This window comes from Eucalyptus grandis, chromosome 4, assembly GCF_016545825.1.
Source record: "Eucalyptus grandis isolate ANBG69807.140 chromosome 4, ASM1654582v1, whole genome shotgun sequence".
Lineage (NCBI taxonomy): Eukaryota > Viridiplantae > Streptophyta > Magnoliopsida > Myrtales > Myrtaceae > Eucalyptus > Eucalyptus grandis.
The window spans coordinates 5,244,670-5,264,156 of record NC_052615.1 but is presented as its reverse complement, the minus strand read 5'-3'; the positions used below and the strand labels follow the sequence as shown (position 1 = coordinate 5,264,156).

The 19,487-nt window shown below is 36.1% G+C and overlaps 1 protein-coding gene across 1 annotated transcript; it reads right to left on the bottom strand.

The window, feature by feature from the left end:
- Nucleotides 1-3,902: 3,902 nt before the first annotated feature.
- LOC104442523 (agamous-like MADS-box protein MADS9) lies at nt 3,903-7,817 on the bottom strand. Its single transcript, XM_039311289.1, has 7 exons — nt 7,482-7,817; nt 7,274-7,340; nt 6,602-6,663; nt 6,409-6,508; nt 6,255-6,284; nt 6,093-6,137; nt 3,903-4,289 (listed from the first exon to the last, which is right to left on the bottom strand). The coding sequence occupies exons 1-7, from the start codon at nt 7,667-7,669 to the stop codon at nt 4,158-4,160; spliced, it is 624 nt and encodes a 207-aa protein (XP_039167223.1). The 5' UTR covers nt 7,670-7,817; the 3' UTR covers nt 3,903-4,157.
- Nucleotides 7,818-19,487: the final 11,670 nt, after the last annotated feature.

Below are 19,487 nucleotides of genomic sequence, written 5' to 3'. Positions count from 1 at the left end.
TTTTAAATAATATGAATTTCTTTTTCTTTTTTCTGGGCTATCCAATGTTATTTCTTTATTGGATTGATACGACTTGTTTATGTGTGACCTCTTATTGCTTATAAAGGGCAACAATGATTGAAGTAAAAAGTAAAGTGAGTATTTTGTGAAAATTCTCTAGCTTTCTAAACTTCTCTTCTTCTCCAATTTGGTAGGATCCTTTAAGAAATGTAGTTCGGATAATTAGAAATATTATCATCTCGATTCTATCTACGTGTCTCTAGCTTTGAATTAAAGGGTAGGGTGATTTTCTGTTAAAAAGCTATCCCTGAAGGGCTTAAATAGGAGGTTGAAGGTATAATTATAGGAAACTAACTCCATACAGGAGGTTGAAGGTATAATTATAGGAAATTATCTCTATCTTCCCCGGTTCTAAGTCTAGGTCCATTTCAATGGTAAACTTATGCAAAATTAATTTTTTGTTATCAAAAATACCAATACACATATAACTAATTTACTTTTTCATCAAATTTTACTATTAAATTTGTTAACGTGGAAGTCCACGTAGAAATCCATAGTGTTAATACAATGAAAAATTATAAACTAATAAAAATTTAGCTCAAATTAATTTTTGGGTCACCAAAAATCTTAAATTGGTATATCCTTGACACATTTACCCTCCTTTAATACTTCTAAGCATGGCCAAGTTGTCATGTGCTGTTGAGTTTATTTTCCATAGTTCTCTGACAATTCCACTATATCATCAATGCTTGAATTGTTTTTTCTTTCTAATTCATTACAAAATATCACCAACATAAATAGAAAAAGATTTGCTATTAAAGTGAAATCAGTGCAACTATTCATGATTGGAAACATCCTAAGGTAAAGAACAACATATATCCTTGCAACCATAATTTGCACAATGAAGAACGACACCCTCCCGCTCGCATGTACTCTGTCTTTCCATTCCCGGTGCGATGCCAGATGAACGCCATGCTTATGCTCGCCATGCTTGTGCTCGCCAAGCTTCTTTGCCTCGCTGATCCGGACGTCACCTTCCTCAACTCCGACTACATCCAGAGCCGCTTGCGCCGGTTTTCCGACATCAAATCCCGTTTCGAGTGATCTGGGTTTCTGGTTCATCGTGATAACAAATGGGTTGTTGGAGGGCCACCTGCACTGTGGTTACAAGGCTCGAGAGTTGTTCCACCTAATGAAGGCAGTGACGAGGCCGATGTTTAGGGAGATGCATGCATGTATAGAAAATATATGATATGGAGATATACGATGTTGGATACTTTGAGCACATTTGGTAACGATTCCGTTCAAAAATTGTTCCAGAGAACAGAAATAGAAAAAACTATTTCTACTCCGGGGAACAATTTTTGAACAGAAGAATGCGTTTGGTAAACTTGTTCCGAAAATAAAAAATGAATAGAAACACGTTTGGTAAATTTGTGTTCTTTTTTGTTTCTTTTAATTTTTAATTTTTTAATTTTTAATTTTATTTTTTTCTCTTACGTTGGCTGGTTGCCGGCCTCGGCCATGGCCGGCAACCGGACGACTAGGGCCGGCGGCCTCGCCGTGGTTGGCCGAGGCTCGGCCTCGCCTTGGCTGGGCGAGCTCGGGCTCATCGGATGCGGGCGAGCCTCACCGAGCCACCCCGCCGAGCCGACAAGCCTCACGGGTGGCTAGGCAAGCTCGAGCTCACCGGATCTAGGCGAGCCCGAGCTTGCCCAGCCAAGGCGAGGCTAAGCCGAGGCCCGGTGACGCTCCGGCGAGGTCGCCAAACCTCGACGGCGTCGCCAGCCCTCGACGGCTGGTCGCCGGCCATGGCCGAGGTCAGCGACCAGCCAAAGAAAAAGAGAGAAGAAAAAGAGAGGAAAGAGAAAATTTGTTCTTAAAAAATTGTTTCAGAAACAATAAACATGTTTTTCTTATTTCTCGTTTCTATTCCAAATGTGTTCCCGAGAATAAAAAAATAGATTTGGAAAAAAAAAAAACGCAAACAAACACGTTTACTTCTTTTTTTGTTCCCTGAAACAAAAAATAGGATTTTTGTTCCCTGGAACAAAAAATAGGATTTTTGTTCATAAACAGAAAAAAAAAATGTTAACAAACAGGGCCTTTAATACCTCTTTATATGTGCAAATATGATTGAGGACGACACGTGGAGTTGGCATATGAGGAGGCTCATTGCAAAATGAATCCAAGACAAGTAGTGGCTATAATACCATGCAGAATATTCTATATAATAACTTAGACTATTTAGTTTAGGGAGACTACATGCATCTATGGCCTCCATGAGTCTCGTGGACAAACAATGTTAGATAGTTTAACACTATAAAGAAGACATCGTATGGAAATTGGTTGCTAAAGTACACGTCCACATTAACACTACACGTATAAAATGAACTATTCCAAGCATATACTCTTTGACTTAGCATAGCACATTAGGGTCTTTGAAATTACTAAAGCATGCAAGCAAATTGGCTTTATCGCATTGAAAAGTAAAGTCACACTAGACGCATTGTATAAAATTTTGGGGCTAGGATGAGCTGCACATGTCGAATAGAGCCAAGTTAGATTTGACAACTAGATAGCATTGTCCAATACCCAAAAGTATCATTTGAGCCCATGGGTTGTTATGTTAAGTCATGTTCCTAAGTCTCACATAAGAGAATTAATGTGATGTGAAGTAATTAATATATATAAGTTGGCTCATAACTAATTATTTTAAGATTTTTTTTTTAAGTGAATTGAACTATATATGTTAACGAGGCTGGACTTGGACTCATCTCTCATGGTAATCTTGCCAAATAAAGATAATCGGTCTTCTACTTTGCTCTCAACAAATGGTATCAAAATCGATGATTGATTAATAGTCCACTATCATGTATATTAGTGTTTTGTGAATATATTTTAAGGAATAAATCTCATGACCTACATTTTCTAGCAGCCTTTATGGTTTGGTCTAGCAAAAGAGGCACAGGGTGAAGGTGGGCTTATGGTGCAGTCTGGAGAAAGAGACTAGGGCTGAATATGACTATTGTTATTATTACGGCCCTCACAAGGAAACAAAATAGAGATTTGAATTGAGACATGTTGATATGGAAGTACACATAAATTAAGGGAGCGTAAATTTCACATTGAGTTCACACATGACGGGGGATTATTGAGATACATATGTGAGTTGTGTTAGAATAGTCTTACGTTAGAGAATTAGTGTGGTACAAAGTAACTAATATATCAAAGTCGATCCAAATTCATTGGTTTAATTTTTTAAGTAAACGTGAGTCTAATTGGATATGTTAACAAATTCAAACTTGAGCTCTCTCTAAGTGATTTCCACAAATGAATATATCAGGCTTCTACTGCTTGCCCCCAAACACATCATGCATGTCAATCGCTAGGCACATGATGAGGTCTAATTAACACCATCACCACCACCTCTGAGCCACTTCTAGGTGCCACACCACCTCAACGAAGGGATTCTATTGCCATCATAGCCCCAAGTATGGCCACGGAGGAGCTCCAAGGGTACCCAGCGTCGAGCTTTGCCTCCTCGATGGCCGCAAAAGAGCCAGCCTAGATTAGAGCCGAAGCGGGGGACAATGCCAAGGGACACAGAGGCAATATGAGAGGCGGTGGTGGCAATTGGAAACGACGGCATCTTTTGCCAGTGATAAGGGATGCAACCACCATTGGACACAATGGCCGACGAGATAAGCGAAGGGAGAAACTAGAGCGGTCTACGAGTGGGTTTAATGGGAATCAACTGAAAGTGAGACCCACTGTAAGACGGACATTCATCACAATCTTGGGGTGGAAAAAATAGAAGAGGAGTTGGATTTTGGAGTGCAGATCCAAATGCGCGTAAAGAAACGCCCGATGAACGATATGAAAAAAACTACACAAAAAAAAAAAAAAAAATGCACATAATTTCTTGGACTTCAAAGTGAATCGCTAGGGTTTCAGATGAACTAAAGAACAAAAGACAAGCTGGTCCGAAGCCAAGCCAAGGCGCTTCAATTACACCTCGTACATATAATATCTACGTACCATTCGACATCTGCTAACAAATCACCCTGGAAACATGCATATATACGAGACTTCATAAAGTAGCGAACAAAGGCCACTTGACTGTTGAGTCGTCAATCACCACCACAGGAGAAGTTTCAGATTCTTTCTTGCGATTTTGGCTGAACCGGCTGACCACAGAAGGCGAACGGCATGTGAGAGTCGACTCTTTGACGGCATGTATTATCCCCGCCTCTGCCATTTTCAGCCATCATCATCTCCGTATGTTGCTGTAAGTGAACCCGACAAAGAAGGAAAAGGAAATGGAATGAGAATGTCATATGGTGTAATGCAGGCGCTGATGTATGTGCCATATGGAAATCTGCATCTTGAATAAAAAGCTAGATTTAGCTTTGTGGATGAGGGACCGGCGTATCTATGCTCTCTTTCCTCCCATGAAATACATATAAAGATATGAGTGCTCAAAGACATTATTTCGAGATTTTCTATGCAACTGCATGTAAATTTCAGTGATTAATTACTCGTTAATATACTCCCTTCCAAAGGTTCCCGCAAATAGAATATCAAGATCTTCAGTCCATGTTAAATTAGTGTCCGGACGCACCTAAATTAAGGTGTGGAATTTCAAGTTTTTGTGATTAATATACATCTGAACCTAATGTGTTCATATCGACAAATAATACAAAAACCATAACTCTAATTTAACGCGTTGATGCCCTCTATCGATCTATCTATCTATTCTATAATTGGAAAAGACATTCCCATTTGAGGGATAATTTTTCTGTCCATTTCGGCCCTTATTAGCAGGATTTCTTAAATCTATTAGATTATTGGGGATAATGAGTAAAATAAGGTTTTTTTTAGAAAGTCATGTATAAGTTTCTCCTATTTTTAAGGAGCTGCTTTACTCTATTTGCAGCCTCGAAATATGTTTTCAGAATATCCTTGGACTTTGGAAGAAATAAGGATAAAGATGCAACAAGAATTATCTACTTCTTAGGCTTTTCTAATTAAAAAAAAAAATTGTCAATTTCATTTTCTCAAAGCTTTGGTTATATATAATTTATTTTGGAAGAGAAGTTCCAAATAAAAAGCAATAATGTCGTAGCCAATTTTATCACTAATATTGGACTAAAATGTAAAAAATAAATAAAAATAGTCACACATAATTGTGCAAGTGTTGGGCTTCTAGTGATAAAACAAGGACCAGTTTTCCGATAGATAAGAAAGTGAATCTTGTTTGATGGTTTGCTCTGTCCAGTTTTCTTATGCATTATCTTCCCTAGCTATGCAGCCTAGCAATTTTCCATAGTATAGTTTTAAACAGAACCTAACACATGCCCTTCTTTGACTGGTAAATTGCATTGATTGCGCAACTTGAACAACTAAAATGTCAATTTCTAGATAAATTAGTAGAATTCAAAAAGTTCCCTAAGATATTTATACAAAGTGCCTCTAGAAAATACTTGCAAAATTTGTAATTTCTATTTTTCAAAATGGGTACGAAACTCTTTATTCTTGAGGATTCCGATCGTATGCGCGATGTTATTAACATTTATATTATCTTTAGCATGAAAGAGATCTTGTACAGCAAATTGTTAAAACATCTCACTTCATTCATATATATATATATATATATATATATATATATATATTGTTTCCTTCACCCACAAACTAGTTTTTGTCTCTTTGTTATGTCTTTTAATCGATCACAGAAGAAAAAGATATTAATTAGAGTTAGCATAGAAAACGTAGAAAAAAAAAGGAATTGGACCACCTACATAAGAATGAGACAAAATTAATCACCAAACTCTAAATAATCTTCTGGGGGACCATGAAATGAGGTTCAGGCCATCTAGCCCAATTGATAACGATCTTACTATCACCAAACTCAGCTCCATCCTAAACCCTAATCTATATATCAAGTTAATTAGAGTTGGTACCGAATGTTATTGCCCATTTACCCTTTTTGTTTCTTTTTTATCTCTCTCTCTCTCTCTCTCTCTCTTCTTGTTAATTACTTATTAATGAATATGCACACGCGTCATCAAGTTGAAGGTCGAAGAAATTACCCCATAGAGATAGAGCTCCTTAGTTACCTCCTCCTTCTGCTTCAGCTGTAAAAGTAAATTCAATAATAACAGAAAAATAAAAAAGAAGTAAGAGAAAATAGTTTCTTTTATCTCCCAAAATGTAAGAGTTAAATAAAACAAAATTTGGGATTTGAAACAAACATTTCTCCTTTGCGTCGTGACAGCCTCGTCCTGCGATACACACAAACGGAAGAGTTAGGAAAAATGTCGGAAATAGCAATATATATATCTTCTTGTGAAATATAATTAAACAATAAGAAAGAAACAGTTTCTTGGAGACTTTGGAGAGGCTTACCTTTTGGTCTCGAACACATGCGAGGCCATTTTCGAGAACATCTTCTAGGACCATCAACTCTTTATAATTCAGTGATGTTACGTCTTCTCCTTTTAGGTGCCTATTTAAAAATTAATATAACTGTATTATTTGCAAATCAGTATTGTTTTACTTACTGAAAAATAAGTAGTAAATCTGAGGGAGAGAGACAAACCCGAGCTGCATCTGCAAGTTATCGTTCGCCTTTTTTATCCTATCAATCTCATTGCTCAAATTCTGAAAAAATTCACATTATTACAAGAAAATTCTAACACTCTTAGAATTGTTTCCAGTAAATTAAATTAAAAAAAAAAAAAAAAACTATGAAGGAGCTACATTTCCTCAAGACACTAAATAAATAATTTAGAGTGCCTCTCATTTGAGATTGATGGCTTGTCATGAAAAGAAGATCGATCAAAATCTAGGGAAACCAACATGACTTTGCCAACAACAATAAAGATCTTCTCAAAGAAACTATAGCTAACGCAATAAATAAATAAGTAAACAGACTTTTGCATGCAACATAAACATATTTGGTGCCAGATCAACAGTACTAGGTTTTCTTTTGTTTTTTTTTCCTTTTCTTGAACTAAAATTATGAAATAATTCGATTTAAAGGAAGAAATAGAAGAGGCCGGTGAAATCCAAATCACAGATTTTCTCTCAAAATACTTTCTTCTTTTTTCCCTTAGCATCCTTCTATTGGAAAAATGTGTCCTTTCCTCTTGGATATTTTGTATTTTGAAAAATAAAATAAAATAAACCATTTTTGCCTGGAAAATTGGTAAATATTAGCTAGGGTTGGCAAACATTAAAATCTAAAACTCACAACAAATTCAAAACCCACCTCATGCTTCGCATCCCAAAGCCTCTTCCCACACTGTGTGTGATACTGGTCCAATATATCAACCAACCTTATAAACCAAGGAAAGGAAAGACATAAACAAATTACAAACAATCAAAGCATCTGTACAGCCCAAGAAAAAAAAAAGGGGGGGAGAGAGAGAGAGAGAGAGAGAGAGAGAGAGAGAGAGGGAGGGAGAGAAGATCCGTACGAAGCTTTGGGGCTGCAGTATTCATGCATCTTCCCGGAGGAGCCGAAGATGACGACGGCGACGTGAGCACCGCAGAGAACAGAGATCTCCTTGGCCTTCTTGATGATCCCATTCCTTCTCTTTGAGTATGTGATTTGCCTGTTGTTCGTGTTCTCTATCCTCCTGATCTCTATCTTCCCTCTTCCCATCTCTCTGATTAATTCTATGGTCAGTATTCTCCTTTCTTGTGTGAAATTCTGTTGGGGCCTTCTCTCTCTCTCTCTCTCTCTCTCTCTCTCTCTCTCTGCGCTCTGATCGTCTGCAAATGAAGCTGAATATGAAGGAGGGAGAGGGGGGGTGGAGAGAGAGGAAGAGAGAGATTAAAAGGGGAGTTTGGTACAGAAGTGGAGAGAGAACTTTTTTTCCATTTAGGGTTGAGGGTAAGTGCCGCTTTCCTGTGACAGAAGAGGAGGTTGAAGGTTTCATGCTAATGCCTATCGTTTCATTAGGTTCTTATCGCACTCGTGCGACCATCGGTCATTATCGCACTTCCTGACATGTCGTGCTTGACGCTATTTAAAACGACGGATTTTCGTGGGTGTGTTCATCACGTTTTAACCGCAGCTGGGTCATTTGTCCTTCACAAGTTTGAACCGATCAAAACCAAACCAAGACTCTTTCTTTTTTGAGTAGATCGAGTCCATCACATGCCAAGTTGATTTTGTGTCAAACCTTCACTGGAAATGGCTGAGAGGGACTTGACCAGGTGGACTTTGGATTCATGCGGATGAGGAGCAATATTCTTATGAGGTAATAATACAAAAGGTTCCAGAGCTTCTAATTTGTTCGGTGTACTTCTTCAATTTTAGCCCAAAGTGTAATGTGATTTTTAAAGTTTTAATTTGTTCAATTGATCTCTAAACTTTTGATACATGTTCAATTTAGTCCATGAATTATAAGAAAGCGTTCAATATTGTCATTCCATTACTACGAGTTTAGAGATAATATTTAACATTTTCATATAGATTAGAGGCTAAATTATATATATATATATCAAAAGTTTAGAAATCACATTAAACAAATTAAAAATTTAGGTACCTCATTGTACATAACCTTACAATTCAGGAATCAGATTTCAGATTAAGTAAATTATAATATCATAAATTGCATTGTATATTGGGCTAAAGTTCAAGAACTATTTATGTTATTTTCCCTATTCTTATTTAACCTTATGTTTATTAGTGTCGTCCAAAAAGTTCTAAATTTATTACACTTTTACCAATTTGGTCATAAATCTTTTAACTTTACCACTTAAGTCATAAACATTTTTTACTTTTTGCCAATTGAGTCCATCCGACTAATTTTGGCCGGAATCTACAAGCGGACAAATTTTATTAATTTCTTAATTTTTTTTTCGAATTAATTTTTTTTGTTTTTAATCTCTCTCTCTCTCTCTCTCTCTCTCTCTCTCTCTCTCTCTCTCTCTCTCTCTCTCTCATTTCTTTCCCTTTTATTTCTCTAGCTAGTTGCCGACATTAGGCAAGGGGAAACCTTGAAAAATATCACGAATTTGTCTAAGAATGGTTTGAACACTCTATTCATTAGGTTCGTAAAAGTTGTTGGTGCATTAGTTAGTCCAAATGGTATGACTAAGAACTCGTAATGTCCATATCGAGTTTGAAAGGCCATCTTAGGGATATCCTCCTCCTTTATTTGTAATTGGTGGTATCTCGCCCTTAAGTCAATCTTGGAGAACACTAACGCTCCCTGCAACTGATCAAATAAATCATCGATTCTTGGCAACGGGTATTTATTCTTAACCGTCACTTAGTTCAGTTGCCTATAATAGATGGAGAAGCGTAATGAACCATCTTTCTTTCTTATGAATAACATTGGTACACCCCATGATGACACACTTGTAACAATCCACATTGGTCTAATGAATCTCTTATCAAGCAACTCTTGTAGCTACACCTTTAGCTTCTTTAACTTAGTTAACGCCATTGGATATGGGGCTTTCGATATGGATTCCATACTAAGAGTCAGTTCAATGACGAACTCAACTTCTCGCTCTGGGATACAGAAGGGGTCGTCTTGCCCTCGTAAAATTCAAAACTCAAGCTATCCAGTGGGTTGAACTAGATTATCTTCTTATAACAATCCACATTGGTTCATTGCCTATGGAGCCAATCCACTCCTAGGATTATGTCAAAATCATATATAACTAATACCATCAAATTTGCAACTAGATTTTGTCATCCTATAATAATTCTACTGTCTTTGCACACCGAGGTAGATAAAGCTACATCTCTTAATGGTGTGGAGACACTAAAGGGTACTTCCAGCGACCTAGGTTCCATCTTAGTCTATTGCACAAACTAGGCATACACTAAGGAATGGGTCACTCCCATATCAAACAAAGCATAAGCATTTGGATTGGATAAGGAGATGATACTTGTAATAACAAGTTTAGAATCTTCTACCTCATCTTGTGTAATCACATACTTCCTTGAGCTAGTGGTCTTTGGCTATTTCCTTATTGCAAAGCTCCACCCATTACTTGTTGCAATTGTGGCTGTTGTGTCCTCTTCTAAGGACATTACCTAATGAAGTGTCATAGTTGTTTACAATCATAACAAGTTTTCGCTGATTAGCATAGTCCATTGCCATGTGATTGACCACATCTATGACATTCATTACTTTGGTATTGCGGCCGTCCTATAGCTCGATTATTCCTCATCCTTCTAGGACCTTCAGCTTTGTTTATCTTATTTGCGCAAATAATCGTCTCTTAACTTGGTGAGGCCTTTTGTCATTATGGAAATTGTGTGGAGCAATTCCAGGTGGTGGTCTAGTTTGACATGCTTATGTTTGTCTCCTTATTATCAAATCCCATTCCATTAATTGCACCTGCTTATACAGTTCATTGTAGCCTTTCAAGTTTAATGGTACCAATTGTCCTTTAATATCCTACCTTAGTCCATTTAAGAACCTCTTAGCCTTGTCTTCCCAATTTTCAACTAACCTAGGGGTAAACCTAAAGAGTTGGACAAACTTTGCCTCATATTGGTCCACCATCATGTTATTCTAATTCAACTGCATGAATTCCATCTTCTTATTGTCCCGAGCACAATTGGAAAAGTGTTTTCCAAAGAAGGCATTAACAAATCCAGTCCAGGTCACCTCCATACCTTTCAAAAATATCATTCTTTTCGTTGCTCTCCACCAATGATTGGCATTTCCCCGAAGCTGGTACTCTACTAGAGATGCCTTTTATGCATCCACGCAATTCAACAATGCAAATATCTTCTCATTTCATCTATCTATAGCTTCGCTTCTATGAGATCTTCCAATCTAGCAAATTTTGATGGCTTCAACTAAAGGAATTGTTCCACCTATCCTTGTATTTTGCGTTCACCACGTGCCTGCCGTCAGGCTTGCCTTTCCAACAGAGCTCCCACTTTAGCAAGTGCTTGTAAAATTCCTTCCATTCAAGGGTTCATCCTTGAGGAAGAAGCACCCGAAGTCATTCCTCCTCCAGTTCCTTTCATTCTTGCAACTTCTAATTTTTGCAAGTCAGTCACTAATCATTAGTTGACCAAACAGCCCTATGTATCTAATAAGTAACAATCATTACTAATGCTCATTAATAACAATTGTCACTAATACCCTATAAGTAACATAAGCTACTGGTTTCATCAAAAATAGCAACAAAAAACATATAGTCAATATCCTAGTGCATTAGTCCTATTTCTCTAATACCATAAAGAACCCAAGCTATGACGCCCTAGTAGCGTCCCTTACTAAATCGCAAGCGGAAGACTATTACTGATGCTAGCAAGGGTTCATGAAAATAGTTGTGACATGCAAGGTAGTTCACCCCTATTAATAAGCATGTATAACATGAATATTATAGGAAATGGAACTCTCTAATGCATGATCATTACATGTATTCCCCTAGTATAATTTTGTAAGCATGCACAACCAATAAGAAGTGGGCATTGGATCTATAACATGCATTTCATTTCCATGCTTACTTCACTCACACGAGAGCTTATATCATCATATGAACACATATGACATATCTACAAGTCATGTTCCAAAATGTGTATGCAATAATATGTATGGGAAAAGGGTCAAAAAGGAGCCTAACTTATCTACCTAGCCAACTAACCCATATCAACACAAAATTAGTTGCCATGTGTTTCGACTACCTTAAACACCAACTGCACCATTGCTGGTTCCATCGTCCTCGAAACGAAGTGGTCCAACTAACTCTCCATCATGGATAATAAACCATGTAAGAAAACACATTAGTATCCAATTAAGGCGTTCATCATCTATCCACATGGTAGCCTCATAACGGATGTAGTTCAGGCCGAAATCAGGGTTAGGCATGTCATGGTATGAGGTTTCAACGTATGCAGTGACCTTATATCACACTAGTAGAGGAACATCCATGCTATTGGTTTGAAAAAAACGCATGATCCATTCATCACTAGGGGAAACACATGATCCGACAATAAACAGCTCACGTGGACAAGAATAGATCAATACATAGCACATTCATTCGCCACAACTTACCATCTTCATACGTGTTCAAGCAAGGCACAATACATAACTCAATTTCATGCACATGGTTCCCATTCAAACATCCAGGCCAAACAACACGCAAACTCACACGCCTGATGTATTTAATTTATCGTGTGTTCACAATATCCACCATTAAGTTGGATTTACACCAAGTCACCAATCAATCTGCTCAAGTCACTTTTGGATCACCAATCGAACTCTCATAGACTCCTCACCATGGGCATCTCACTTCGAAACATCTCGGTATCATAAAGCCGAGGCATCCCTATCACACATCGGGGGCATATCACTTAGAGGCATCTCGATATCACAAAGCTGAGGCATCCTAGTCACACAGAAGGGGCATCTTGGTATCACAAAGCCAAGGCATCCATGATCGCACAGCATGAGCATCTCACTCCATGAGGCATCAGTATCATAAAGCTGATGGAAATTTCTTTTCACACAATTCACACATCCACACCTTGGATTAATCACATCACATCAGCATACTTTTCACTCAAATATCTCTTGATCATGCCAAAAATCAATCCTCATGCAATTGCACAAGTTTCTTAGTGCAAATCCATTCAACACACAAAGCACTCGCGTGGGCATTAAACTTACCTTAGTCAAGCAACACACATCACATCAAAAGAGATGTACCAAAGATCAGTTTATAAATTGCCCGCATGATCATTGAAAGGTCGCAAAAAGAGTCAATTAATTTCCCTTTAGTATTCACAAAATCATACCAAGGCAGAAAATGGACATAATTGCATGATTGGAAATATCATAACCAAAACCATAATAAATCACCTTGAAAAATTATAATTTTTTAGTATGTTATAGAGGAAATTAATAAATGTTTTTTTTTTTTTGTGAAGGACACTAGACCTATTTCTCATTGTACAGAGAGCAATAAGTCATGGACTCGACATATGAACTTGTAAAATTTTCCAAAACCATTACACACTGAAGAAAATGCATTTCGACACTCAAAACTCAGCCAATTTCTACCAAATTTTAGTATGTTATATGTGAGGATATACTCTATGATTTCATGAAGAGAGCATGACCTGAATCTATCCCTAAAGTTATAGAAAAATCAAAGAATACATTGATGTCCCCTTGTTGAACATCTCGGTAGAACATCACCACAGAGAGAAAGCATATTTTCACTACTTATATTATTAGCCATATGCCCTAAAGCAACCATATAATAGTTACATGTCAGGGATAATTTAACAGCAAATAAATATTCATTCATCGTCCAATTTATATGAATAAGTCCAAAAGATCAGTTATGATTGATCCTATTCTTAAGGTGTTTATAATATGTGTGATAGGTTTACAATTGTACTGAATCTTTAAACAGTTCCCGATCGATGGATATTAAGAGGATATTGGAGCTGAATCTTATAACAGTTCCCGGTTGATAGATCATTGAAAGGATATTGATGATCCTATTGAAACTTGTGTGTTCTCATGTTTCACCATTCAATATTGGATACTAAAGGGATAATGAATCACAAATCATTGAATATTGTGATATCTGAGCTAGAACACAGATGCTTTGGTAGCCAAAATGATCAAATTACACGGCCACTAAAGCTAACAAGTTCATTATATTCGTGAAACATTTTACACTGTTTTGGTAGCCATGATATATTATTAGATGTCACTTATGGTTTGTAAAAACAAGAGTTTGATTTGGATAATCAGTTCTCTTGGTTGTGCTAATGTGTTAGTATAAGTCTTATTGCTAGCTCAGTTATGAACCTAGGAATGCCATACACTATAACTAATTAGAATGATATTTGAACGAAAGAGATACTATTTCAAATGTGCTTGTAGTTGAGCCAATCAAATTGATTAGGCTAAAAATAAAAGATCTAACAAGCATTTCGGACTTTACAAAGTCGAAAGCGAGTTTCAGATTTTACGATCGAATCAAAAATATGAAGCGTATTCAGATTCAATGATTGAATTAATAGCCTAAAGCGAGTTCAAAATTAATAGTTACATTAATGATCTAAATTAAGTTCAGAATCAATGGTATCATTAATGATGTGAAGTGAGTTCAAAATTAATAATCAAATTAATGATCTGAAACTGTTTCAAATTTAATGGCTAAATTAAAGATTTGAAACGATTTTAGATTTAAATGACCATATCAATATTTAGATCGATTTCAAACTTAACGGCTACATTAATGATCTAAAATGGTTTCAGATTCACTAATTAATATTCTGAAATGCTTTTAGATGTAACGGTCAAAATTAAATATTTGTAATAGTTACAAAATTAATACCTAGAATAAAGGCTTGTATCAATTATAAATTAATGCCTAGAATGATGCTTTTTAACGGTTATAGAGCTAATGCCTGAAATATAAGAACTTATGTCCGTCAAATGTAACGGCCGAATTAATTATGACATGGTTTTAGAGTTAAGGAGCCGATTTAAATGTGATTTAAAAAAGTCATGAGAGAGCATATCACAAGATGATCAACAATTGACAATTGAGAGTGTTGATAGTGTTACACACGAGAACAATTGCTAGTATAATTGCAGTTGTGAAATATTTCAATTTCTCTCTTCCGTTCAACATTAGATTGGTGGTGTGTCTGAATTTGAGACCTAACACTTGTGGGGCTCAATCTGAAAAATATCAGAACCTACGTTACGAAGAGATTAGACGTTGTGCATATGAAGAACATCAAAACAAGAATTACGAGAAGACATCAAACGTTCATCGTCAAAATTCCAAGAATGTCAGAACCAGTATTATCAGAAGATCAATCGTTTATGGTCAAAATTTCAAGAACGTTAGAACCAGTTTTACCAAAAGATCAAACATTTGTAGTCAGAATTTGAAGAACGTCATAACCACTGCTGTGAGAATATTATACATTCATGCTCAAAATCCGAAGAACGTCATAACTAAATTTTGGAGCATGATACAATGTTAATATGATTAACCCATTTATTTCTGCTATGTGCTTTTATTAAAATGCATGAACAATGCTTTGGAAATACATGTATGAGTATTTTTACTTCTGCTGCGATTAGACTTTGATCTTAATTTACCTGTGCATGTATTATTGTTTATTAAAACAAACACCAATATATACTAATCTAGGAAATTCCATGAAAAATATATGTTGTAGTATAAGGTCTCTAGAGCAACTTTCATGGAGACAATGTGACCTAATTCTCAACATATTAAACAACACAAAAATCCCCAATGGCCACTCTTCCAACTTGGAAGGGGAAGGTGAGAGGTTCAAATCCCCACCTTCTCGGGAGGGATTGGGGTGGGGACGATTTCATTTCAAGAGTGGGTTTCAACTCCCACGCCTTGCAAGGAGACAGGGCAAAAGTCTGAGAGTGAGTGTTAGAGTAAGATTAGGGTAGGACCGACCAAAAAAAAAAAACAACACAAAATCGTCAAGCTAGAGAACTTGGTAAAACTTGATTTTGGAACAATGATGATTAACCATGACATACTTGCAAACTTAGCACTTGCTACATACATAACTCACATGCAAGTCTATTTCAAGCCTCAAAGCAGAGCACCGACCACAAAAAGTCCATCCTAAACGCGAACAAACACAAGAATCCATATGCAAGCCATCAACTTCCATAGATTGACATGCAAGCCTACTTTCACAACACACCTAGCCTTCTACTAAGCAAAACAGCATACCGCAGCTTTCTTGCTAAGTCTCTGCATGTATACTAGCCACAAATTCAACATGCAACTCATGAAAGATGCGTTACAAGCAAAGTTGAACCAAAACATAACTCAAGGAGAGGAGAATCCAATAGATAACATGCGACCAACACCTCGTGATGGGGATTGAGAGGGAGCGACGGTGCTCAGGGATAGTGGTGCATCCGAAGGAGGCACCGGTGAGCAACGAGGGGCACAGCGAATATTGGAGGCCGAGAGGGTGTTGGCGCGAGGGGGGGGAGATTCAAGGGGAAGAGAGAATTTTCTGCAAAATGGCATCCTTTCTTCATTTTGGAGGGAAAGTTTGTTATATAAGCTAATTGTAAGATGCAATCGTAGCCCTTGGATTGATTGATCTTCTTAGCCTAACAAACTTGATTAACCCCCCAATTATCCACATGTTAATTTGAACAATCACAATGCATCTTCAATGAATGGTAATAATTAATTTTCGGGCTAACTTTGAAATTACAGCTTAATCGAGGGTATTTTCCTAAGTTCGCAAATCCGAAGGATAATTGCATAATTTTGAAAGATGAAGGTACGAATGCATTGGCCACCAAGCAAGCCACCTCGTGGTGGCTGCCGACCATCGTGGGCCGAATGGAAAACGGCCAAACCGGCCATTTCCGCCAATGACCGATCAAATCGAAACGCATTCAAACCGTTTGACTAGTTTGATCGGTGATCTCTTTTCTATTCTTTTATGCAATTTAGTCATTGTATAGAATCTTTGCTCAATTAAAGGTCTAAATGGGCAAATTTTCACATTGCTCATCTTGAAATGCAAATTGGTTAAAATGACAAGATATTAATCGGTTCAATTGCCCATATTTGAGATGGCTTATCGCTTTCAAATTGATATCATAACAAGGGTACAACCTTTACATCAAAATTAAATCAATGATTAATGTCAAAATTGGATCTCAATCTATCAAATTAAACCTCATCCTATAATGGGTCAACTTGAATTGCACTAATTGGAGTTCATCAACTTGGATTTCTTAAATTCAATGTAGCTAAATTCATCAAATTAGTGAGTCCCTAAGTGAATTTGCCAAAATTGACCCCATATTTAAATTTAATTCGAGAAAATGAGTAGGACGAAGTGTCACAAATCATGTAGAATTGATTCGAACCCCTGATTAGGACTAAAAAGAGCAATTTGCAATCATACATGTCAAATCTCAAAATTAGCTACACGAATGAATGGGTAACAATATCTAGATCAAATAGCATGAAAGGAACTAAACTAAAATATGAACAAAATAAAAGCAATTTTTATTTTGGTCAATTTTGAACCTAAAACCAAAAAATTTAGAAAATGAGGTTCTTAATCGATTTTCACAAGTTTTCGATACCAAAATCAAATTGAAGCTAAAACAAGTTTGACCAAAATTCAACATTTTGGTTGACTTTTTTTAACACGTTGATTTTATGATCAAATCTTTGAAAATTTTGAAAACTAATGTGGCCAAAGTGATATTAAGGCTAAAAGGAACATTTTTATGTAAAAAGTCAATTTTTGACTCTGGCTTGACTATTTGAATCAGACTATAAATATTTGTATATATGATTTTTAATATTTTTGTACTCTTCTTTGCACATTTCTTTGACTTGTTGGTCTACTTTCCCTTAATGTAGTCAACACATGTGTCATAATCAGTAAAATCTAGAATACTAAATGTTTTATCATTTACAAATTGCTTAATTCTATTGATTGAAATATGTCACAATCTACCGTGCTACAACATAAAGGAATCCTCATGAACATTCATCGCATTATCATGAACGTGGCTTTTAAAATAATTTTTTTCTCTAACATGGCTTTTTAAAAAGACATTGAAGTCCAACATGGAATTTTTTTTTTTTTGTGCACCCTAATAAAATAAACAAAACGATGTAGTTTCTATATTCAGGGAAAACTCCCTCCCTTCCTCTGTCTCTCTCTCTCTCTCTTCATAGCTGAAGGAACGAAGCTCTGTTTTCAATTTGTGAAATGTAGCTCTGTCTTAGCCAGGGATTCGCCTTTGTGACACTTCAATTCTCGTTCACCACTACTCAAGTAATGAAATATATAGCATGGGCGAAGAAGGGACCCTTTCTTTGAGCTTAGAGGAGGAAGAGGAGGCCTTGCGAGCTGGCCGCAAATCCCGTTGTTTTGCTCTGTTTCTCAATCGAGAAACTTGAAGTGCTTCAAGCTCGCTCAGTCCTTACACTTTTCAGGATCCTTGTTCTCTAGCTCGAACACCAATTCAAGGCCAACGCCTCCTTGCTCTATTTTAATGAGCTTAGGTCCAACAGTTGTGGTTGAGGTTTGAGTGAAAATCAATTCCAATTAAGCATCAACTAGTAATCTAAACATACTTTGTTGTGACTATGATATTCTAGATTTGAATTGGTGCTTCAAATTTGGGGGAAAAGTTTTGATTTAGGATTTATATTTGAGACAAAACGTGTAAACATTGTTGTTTTAGGGCACATGTGCTTATCGGACATGTAGGCGAGCCACCTCAAGCAAAGAAACTAATGATATATGGCCACATTGAATTTCTGACAATCCAAATCAAAATTAACACTTAAGTAATCCGAATTTATACTAAAGCGAATGCCATAGGAAACCTTTGACATTTCCAATGTCCTTATGTTGGGATAAATTTTTCATAAATGTACTAATTTAGAGTATTTTGTAGAATTAATCTGAAAATAAAATGTTGCGACCTTTCGCTGCTTGTGACAACGTATTGTTTAAAATTTGTTAATCGTCGCAACAAAAAAATATTCGATTTTTTACAGGCTCTTGCCCTTCGCGAGGACCAAGGTCGCGGACCTTTGTAATTATAGGGAAAAATAAAATCCAAGTCTGCAATATTCTGTTATTGGTTACTACAAGAGATGGTGACGTCTTTTTTCAATGCTTTCAGGAAAGAGAAAATGTCCTGACAACATTTTCGTCTTACTTTTGGCTTGTCAACCTTTGTGAACCATTTATATAAAATCTTAGGACGTTTTGCTCTTCATAACGATGTATTGTCTTAACTATTCGAAAAATCGTCATTTTACGATGCACTATTATAATTTTTTTGTAAAAGGATAATAACACAAACACTTTTTACACTTTAGCCTAATGCACAGTAATGTAATTCCAGAAATTTTAATTTATTTGATAAATTCTATAATGTTTTAAATAATATTTAATTTTTCATATAATCCAAGGATTAAATTGAACATATAGCAAAAGTTCATGAATCACATTGAATGAATAAAAAAGTCATGGACAACATTACACATCGGATTAAAGTTTAAGAACCACACTACATGTTGAGCCAAAATTCATAGATCATCTATATCATTTTCCCCAAATGTAATTGTATAATTCATTTTGGATTAGGTTAATATCACGAAAACAGTACATATGTAATAAATTTATTATAAATTAATTTTTAAATCACTAAAAAATCATAAATTAATATATCAATGACAAATGTATCCTATATTGGTTTCTATTAAATTTTACCGTCAAATTGCTGAGTTAATTGGTGTGCCAATGCGAGGCTTTACCCTCCATTATCAATTTACAGTTTTTTGTGGATTTAATATAATTTAACCAAGACTAACGAATGATAAATTATCATAAATGTATTATTTTAGGTAAATTTATTACGAATATATAAATTTGGGAATTTTTTTGTGTCATTAACCTTTTTGGAAATCCA